The 8,267-nt window shown below is 49.8% G+C and overlaps 1 protein-coding gene across 1 annotated transcript; it reads left to right on the forward strand.

The window, feature by feature from the left end:
• Positions 1–5,225: 5,225 nt before the first annotated feature.
• LOC135809686 (guanine nucleotide-binding protein subunit alpha-11-like) lies at positions 5,226–7,865 on the forward strand. The gene has a single exon (XM_065323095.1). The coding sequence runs from the start codon at positions 5,512–5,514 to the stop codon at positions 6,652–6,654; it is 1,143 nt and encodes a 380-aa protein (XP_065179167.1). The 5' UTR covers positions 5,226–5,511; the 3' UTR covers positions 6,655–7,865.
• The last annotated feature ends 402 nt before the right edge of the window (positions 7,866–8,267 follow it).

Below are 8,267 nucleotides of genomic sequence, written 5' to 3' on the forward strand. Positions count from 1 at the left end.
GGCCCATACGGACAAGCGTCACGCACAGCCTTAAAACTCTTGGTATCTCCATCACCAATGTAGGTGGTGTACCTCAGCTTGCGGCTCTCAAAGGACCTGGCCCACAGAGTCTTGGCGGCTGCACTCTCCATGGCAGGAGCTGATACAGTGGTGTTGACTGAGCAATCGTGTTCGGCAATCTGTCGATCATAGTCATCTTTGGTTAGCTCTCCCTTCTCTTTTCTAGACGCCAAGTGCGTGCACTTGTGGCAAAACTTTGAAAGCACTTCGCAGTCCACCACTTTGCCGACATCATATGCAATTATAGTGAAGGCTCCGAAGAGCGATGCGAATCCTCGGCGCATCCAGGTACCGTCATAGGAAGCAGCGATATCGCTACCCCCATCTGCTGCGGACACTGCTTTCTCAGCTGCCTCAGTCATGCTACGCTCAGCGACGCTCTTGGACGCGGAATGCAGGCCTTTAGCATGGCTGTAAAATGTCGACCGACTCATAGGTGATGGCATATTCAGTGCACCCGCCAGCTTTACCATTGATTGACGTCCACGGCCAATCAGTCGCATTCCGAATACTGCTCGTCTGTTCACCTCCCAGACCCGATTGAACTTCTTGGACATAAATTCGCTTGCTATGTCGCCGCAGTTAACACAGGAAAGCTCCAGGCATGATGCAAGGCCTCCCCGTTGCGATTCGCTGATCGTGACTGCGCCATTACAGCCACTGCAACAAACTGCAGCTGACAAAAGCTGCTGAAGGCACTCGAGATCAATCAGGCGAAATCCATGCGCCCCTTCCTCACACTCTTCATCCAAGTCACTGTCGGAGGAACTGCTGTCGACTTCACCGCCACTTCCATCACTATCGCTGTTTGAAGACGTGGCTTCAGCTGACACTTCAAGGTCGTCATCAGACAGTGGCAAGTCAGGAATTTGTTTTGCAGGCGAAATTTCACCAGAGGGAGCCTTCGGCGCCTGAGACACTCCATAGAACGTTCTTTTCCTTTTCTTAGATCGTCCGGGCTTTCCCTTGGCTCTAGACTTCCCCATAGTAGCCAACGAAGGGGTTAGCTCCAAGAAACAATTACTCCAAAACAATTACTCCAAAAGTAACTAGTTTCAACAGCAGAGCGATCAGCTGAGATCATGAGAGTCGAAATTTGAATTTTTTTGAATTTGCGCATGCGCAAAAGTTATCTTGGTTGCCATGGTGACAAAGATCGTGCGCGGCTGTCAGTCTGCAGCGCAGAGGAGTACCAGGAGTCGCTCCAGAAAATTTTAATGAAATCGCTCAAAGATTGACGGTAAAAATCGGAATAGTGTGCAAACCTAAATTTTGTAGAAATTTGCTGATATTTCAGTATTTCAAAAACAATTGTGCAGACTTTGCGCGGCTATATCTCCGGAAGGAAGCACCCGATTACGCTCAAATTTTCAGGATAAACCCTTTGGACCATACACAAGACGCTGCCAGTGAAAAAATACAGAAAATCGAAACTTTGTTTTTTGACCCTCTGAACCCAGACTGCCACCTTAAAGGGGAAGTATACCCTAAAATCAAATTTTCACCAGTTGTAGTCTTCGGGGTGCTGAGTCGAATGGTCTTGGTCCGAGGAAGCTGAGGCGCTCCCTTCCTACTTGAATCCCAATCGAACTCACGCACTTCCACCGAAACTGGGTGACTGCGCCCTACGAGATGGGGATTTGTATGCAAAATGTCACTAAAAGCGCCATTACGTTCTTATAAAAGCACAGATGACCGCGATTGGCCCATATGTTGTAGTCTTTTGGACGCTGAGTCGACTGGTTTTGGTCCGAAAAGGCTGCGATGCAGCGTTCCTCCTTTATTCCCAATCGAACATGGTTGAACAGGCGGTCACGTGCTCCTGCGTACACCAGTCACCTGGTCACCGTGCCTGCAGGGTACAACTTACTAGCCTGTTTGACCTTTTTTGGGTGCAGTCCTGTCACTCGAGTTGAACTCGAGTTGAACCTTGGTGTGAAAGTTGTCGCCTGCTGGCGCGGTGACCAGGTGATTTGGGCACCCAGGAGCACGTGACCGCTTGTTCAACCATGTTCGATTGGGAATAAAGGAGGAACGCTGCATCGCAGCCTTTTCGGACCAAAACCAGTCGACTCAGCGTCCAAAAGACTACAACATATGGGCCAATCGCGGTCATCCGTGCTTTTATAAGAACGAAATGGCGCTTTTAGTGACATTTTGCATACAAATCCCCATCTAGTAGGGCGCAGTCACCCAGTTTCGGTGGAAGTGCGCGAGTTCGATTGGGATTCAAGTAGGAAGGGAGCGTCGCAGCTTCCTCGGACCAAGACCATTCGACTCAGCACCCAGAAGACTACAACTGGTGAAAATTTGATTTTAGGGTATACTTCCCCTTTAAGAATGACATTTATGGCATGCCAGGGGTCAAAGGTCAAACTCTGGGGGATCCCGGGGCCAGACCCAGCACGACCGACACAGTGTGCCTTATTTGGACCAAAGGTCAAAGGTCAAAAAGTGTGCCAGAACCTGCCCCGCACTTACTACTCTCTTGCTGCCTGGTACCAAGGCAAGGGGATATACATGTACATGTACATGTACATGTACACGTAAGCCCCCTTATAATACTCCTGCTGGTACTTATCACTGGGCAGGGAGTGGTGCCACTCCCTGCCACTGGTAGATCTACTTAGTACTTGCCGATACTTGGAGTTTCGGGCAAAGTAAGTATTAGTTACAGCTGCACTTGGGAAGTAGGAACTCCGGGATTGGGGAGGGGGAGGGGTACAGTAATCACTCCCCCCCCCCCAACATACACTTTACTCTTGATCATGTGATAATTAATTATGTTCTTCTTTGACCAGACGAGACCACACGACGCTTACCGAGAGTCCACGAGCATGCAGTTTTCTAGCCACACTCCACGGGTACAACAGGAAGTACCATGTGAAGTTCATCCACCGTCCGTAGAGAGCCCAATATCGCGCGTCTATATGAAACAGCATTACTTGTTTAGTCCAACCCTTTCCCTACCCTACATGGACAGAGTAGTCTGGTCAAAAGAAGAATATACATGTGCGTGTGTATTAGTATCACCGCAGCGACAGCCTTACAACTGTAAGGCTTGCTATCAATGCTTGCTCCTCACCGTCCGCGTTTTTCTACTACTGTCTGAACAATCAGGCTGCTTGTTGTCCATGGACATCGAGAATTGGCATCAGGGGCGCCATGGGCCCATGGCAAGAACGAAACACAAGTATCTACAATCATCAATGACTTGTATGTATCTGAATCATGATGGGTTTGTTTTGTGGAAGGAAGTGTCACACGGGTGACCTCGATGCTGGTGCACCGGTGATGCAACAGTGATATCGCTGCGCGAGGCTTGTGTTTTTTGTTTTGTTTTGTTTTTACAGAATGCACCTCCTACTGATAGACGATAACAAAGAGAGGAGAAGAAGAAGACAAAAGAAAAATAATGATTGAGCCAACAAAGGAGAAAGACAGACAATGTAGATCTACCAGTAGGGGCTCTCAGCCTCTCAGGGAGCCTGTGCCGGTGAGGCGGGACTAGCAACGCCGACCTAGGGTCTCGGCGTTAGCGCTATCCAGCGCACCATGGACGGGATTACGAAACACATGTAAATAGATAAGTGAGGGGGAGGGAGCTGATTGTGGATATATGGGGTGTTACAGCGAGTCTGTAGCCCTATACCAGCGGCTTTGTTGTAGGTGCTGATGCACCTTGCCCTTGAACGACTGGAGGGACGTCAGGCGTGGCGGAGACTGCATGCACAGTTGGGGGCAAGTTGTTCCACACGTCAATGATGCTGTAGGGGAAGCAGCGTCGCACGTAATCAGGAGAGGAAGCCGGGAGGACGTTCTGTAGCTGAGACTCGTGGCGCACCGAGTGGTCGGACCGACTTCGAGGACATGTTCGTGGAGGAAGCTGTTGGGGGGGGGGGGGCACCAGCGACGTTAGTTGCGGTGGCCCTGCCAGACACATCAGTTTATACATGTAGCTGAGGGCGGCGACCAATCTCCTTGCTGCCAAACTCTGGAGGAGGACATAAGGGCCAAGAATGTGGAGGGTGCGTCTCTGCACTCGATCAAGAAGGCGCAGATGGCTTGAAGCTGCTCCCATCCATACCAATGGCGCATACTCTAGGACTGGCCTCACAAAACCTCTGTAGACGGTTCGTTTACCAGCACCATCGAGTACGCGAGCAGCTTTGCGCAGGAAGCCCAAGCGAGAATTCGCCTTGAGTGCTGTGTTGTGGAGGTGGGTCTTGAAGGAGAGACCCGAGTCAAATGTGATGCCGAGGAGTTTTACCTCCGTATGACATCAGGTAGCCTGGGGCCCACACGAGGGGAGAGGCGAAGAGGACGAGGGACAGGGTCACAGGGAACCTGGAGAAGGAGGAGGAGAAGAGCGAAGCTGCTTGCACCGTATCCGCACCAGCACGAGTTATTATAGCCATTGACAGCCTTGGCTAGTATGGCCCAGGTTTCTTGGCAATTCTTATGGGGACAAAGGAGGCGAGTAATCCCTGACTCTTTGGACCTTCTGTCCGACGCTATCAGTATCAGTCAGAGTTTTGATTGTGCAGTTTCGGAATATCATCACGGCTAACCCCCTATGACCTGATGACTACGACTGTGTACATGTAGCTAGCGACACGTACACAGTCATGTATGTGCTACAATCATGTAAACAGCTTTGTGGTACCATATTGGTGGACATGACTGCGACGTGCTATTTATGGCAGTTTTTGACTCAGGATACTAGTAGTAGTAGTTCAGTACATCTAGTTGGCAACAAAGGCTCAAACTCAAAGCGTCGAGGATCCACAACTGTCAATTTATGTGAGAGCTCTGACCGCTACAACGACCGCGTTCCGTACAACATGGCATGAGTTTGTCACCCGTGCACGGATACATGGGTCGATGGGACGATGCCATTGATCATGTTGAAGGGCAACAAAATCGACTCGAGTCGTGACGTGCAAGAACAGGCGCTGCCTGAGTCATGTAGATCTACATGTATACAATACATGTAGTACTACAGTAGTACTAGTAGTAGTTACTGTAGACTGTAGTACTACTACTAGTAGACCTACTCTGCATGTATCCCAAATACTGAAATAGAGCGGCCAAAATGCATGTCGTCAGGAGATTATTAATTTTTTGACTCATCGACTTTATCGTCCAACCACCTGTTTTCAACGCCGTATTCGATGTCGGCATTCCCCGGCCTGTTCATTCGGATTTTCATACAAGTGGAGTGCATGAAGCTTACTTGTAGTATCATGTATCGTCCACGCATTTTTTACTCAGTCGCACTACGCTCAGCTGATCACTTCTGCCCATAATTTTTTCCTTTCCTTTCGTTCCAATGGAGACTGAGCTTCATAGCTCTGGACGATTTCTACGCTTCTTAGCTGTGAGCAGCGCCTATTAAATAATTCCCAGTGTAGCGAGTGTTTGCTGGGCATTGCCCATTAGGTAGCCGCTATGTCTTGCTGCGGTGGCTCCGAGGAGAAAAAGCGCAGTCGCGCTCTGGAAAAGGAGATTCGGAGAGGGAAAAGGAAGCGAGTGCCGTACCTGCTACTTCTCGGTGCCGGCAAATCCGGCAAGTCGACTTTCCTGAAGCAGATGCGCATCCTGCACTCGTCCGGTTTCACGCAGGTGGAGCGCGAGGCGGAATACCGACCACTCATCGCACAGAATGTGATTATGTGTGTGAAGAGCTTGCATCAGGGCATGCTGCGTTTGGGTCTGAAGTACTATGCAGTGCAGAATGGACAGCTCGGTGAGGCTATGGTTGACTACAAACCCGAAGGGTTCCTGCACGCGGATCTAGCTGACCAGATTGACACATTCTGGCTTGATCCCGGTGTTCAGGAGTGCTATCGGCGGCAGCGCGAGTTCGGCTACGACTTGCCGGATTCCACCAAGTATTTCCTGGATGCGACCAGGAGGCTTGGCGGCACGTCGTATACACCAACAGACCAGGATATCATTCAGAGCAGAGCACCCACGCTGAGCATACAGGAGCTGGCATTCACCATGGACCGGAAGCAAATCGCCATCGTCGACGTCGGGGGACAGCCGTCGGAGCGACGGAAATGGGTACATCTCTTCGACGGTGTCCGTGGCGTGATCTTTCTGACTGCCATCAGCGAATATGACCAGGTGGATCAGAAGACCGGTGAAAATCTTCTTAAGCACAGTATGGCGTTGATGGGAACCCTGCTGTCTTCGCCATTCTTCACAAGCAGCGGTTTCATAGTGTTCATGAACAAGATGGACGTTTTTCAGGACAAGATCAGCTATGTGCCGCTACGGCACTACTTCAGCAGTTACCATGGCCCGCAAGGAGATTCCAAGGCCGCCGCCGATTTCCTGGAGCACGAGTTCTGCGAGGTAGTGCCTGCGGGCACGGGTGGATTCCCTCGGCGGCGCTCGCCGTCCATTTCTGCAGCGATGTCATCGCTTCGCCGGGGTACCTCTTTGCACTCTGAGCAGTCGGACGAGCACCTCGTATATCTTCACCGCACCACGGCAACTAACACGGAGAACATCCGCAACATCTTCGAGGCCGTTCGCAATATAATCCTAATCAACTTGCTTGAAAACATCGGTGTAACACCGTAGGCATTGCTGGCGTCTAGTGTCCTTGGTGCTGTCGGCTGGTGCCAGGCTGGCGGCTCTCTTCCTACCCGTTGCCAGAGTAGCAGTGCGTAGAGCTAAAACCTGTGAGAGTATGGACGGCAAATGACTTCCGGTAGTACTTTCCCCGGGTTCAGTGTTCTAGATCTGTTGTGGGGAATGGACGACAGTTAGTCAAGTTTCTAAGGTGCAATTCCCTCTTGAGCTGGCTTGAGTTGATCATCAGCATGTGTTTCTTATCTCCTCCATGGCAGTACTGCGCAGTGTTACAGTAACGCATGTTTTCATGTGCGTACGCTGTGACTTTGTGCCAAGCCACAGTGGCGTGTGGTAACTCCCGAACCTCCATGAATGGCGCCAGCACCGGGATTCTACTCAGGCCAATTCGCATACCGACGCCATGCCGACAAATCCATGTGGCGTCACTCAGTGCCGTGCATCTCTGCCCACTAGCCCAGGAAGATCCGTAGTGATCCCCGGATCTGTTCATGAAATGGTTTTGATTGAAACTGCTGTACCTCTGCATCATCACGGTCGGACCCATCAGATGATATGGGTGTGCTGAACTTCGGTCAGCCACATCTAGGGCACGCCCCAGCCCGGCCGGTTTTACTAGTTATGGGCATTGGTTCGTAGCTCAGCTTGAATGAGTTGCCCCACTACAATACCTATAGCCTTTTCCATGTTATCTTGATAGCGGCATGGCACTGCATGGTGTACTGTACAGTATACATGTAGGTGCCGGCTTAAAAACCTTCTTTGCCATAATTTATGAGCGGCCGGTGGCCTCCGCCATGCATTGGCTAAGCCTGTTGGCCAGTCTGACCTGTTTTTCAAATCACTCCGATACTGTGGCGGTGAAATCACATCGCCACGCTCACTACAATATTGAAATACAACTCGGGAACTTGCAACACATCATCAGTGGACTTCTGAAGTCTTTTCCGGCTCCGCGTGATATTTTAATCGTTTATAGCTTAGCTGACCGCTGTGTCAAACTCGCAACTCAGATTTGTCCTGTTGGCTGTTACCATTGAAAGCCATGGCTATTGATAGGGCCATGCTAGCTTGTAGTTGCGATTGTCTCTTTCTATTTCTGGTTGGAAAATTAAGAACTGAAATTTATTCCATTTGGCAACTAATCATAGCTACTCCATGTATTCCCAACTAAACAAAAAGTTAACCTTTCGTGAAAATGTCAAAGTATGTATGTATGTATATTTTTATTTGAATTCGCAAGTACACACGGGCTACAAGCCCAATTACATGGAAGCGAATGCCATAATGAGGCCAATTAAGAAAAGAAAAAAAGGTGGAGGAAGGAGGAGGACGGTAGCAAAGCAACAGGGAGGACAATTCAGGACCAAAATCAACAATTGCACAAATGTGATAGCACCTGAGACCGGGGGTACCTGTGGAGCGATAAAATGCCAAGCAAACAGAAGAAAGGAAATCACAAGCCAATACACGCTAAACTGCACTTGAGTTAGAATGAAGGGGAAAACCGGAGCTCAACAAAATTATAACATACAAAGTCATAATAAGAAGTCAACTGGATGAGAAGTAGCACAAGCAAACATATCCTGACAACGAGAGGG

Source organism: Sycon ciliatum, chromosome 2, assembly GCF_964019385.1.
Source record: "Sycon ciliatum chromosome 2, ocSycCili1.1, whole genome shotgun sequence".
NCBI classification, from domain to species: domain Eukaryota; kingdom Metazoa; phylum Porifera; class Calcarea; order Leucosolenida; family Sycettidae; genus Sycon; species Sycon ciliatum.

Excerpts from the sequence above, each read along its gene's own strand:
- LOC135809686 (XM_065323095.1), top strand. The coding sequence starts at position 5,512 with ATGTCTTGCTGCGGTGGCTCCGAGGAGAAAAAGCGCAGTCGCGCTCTG.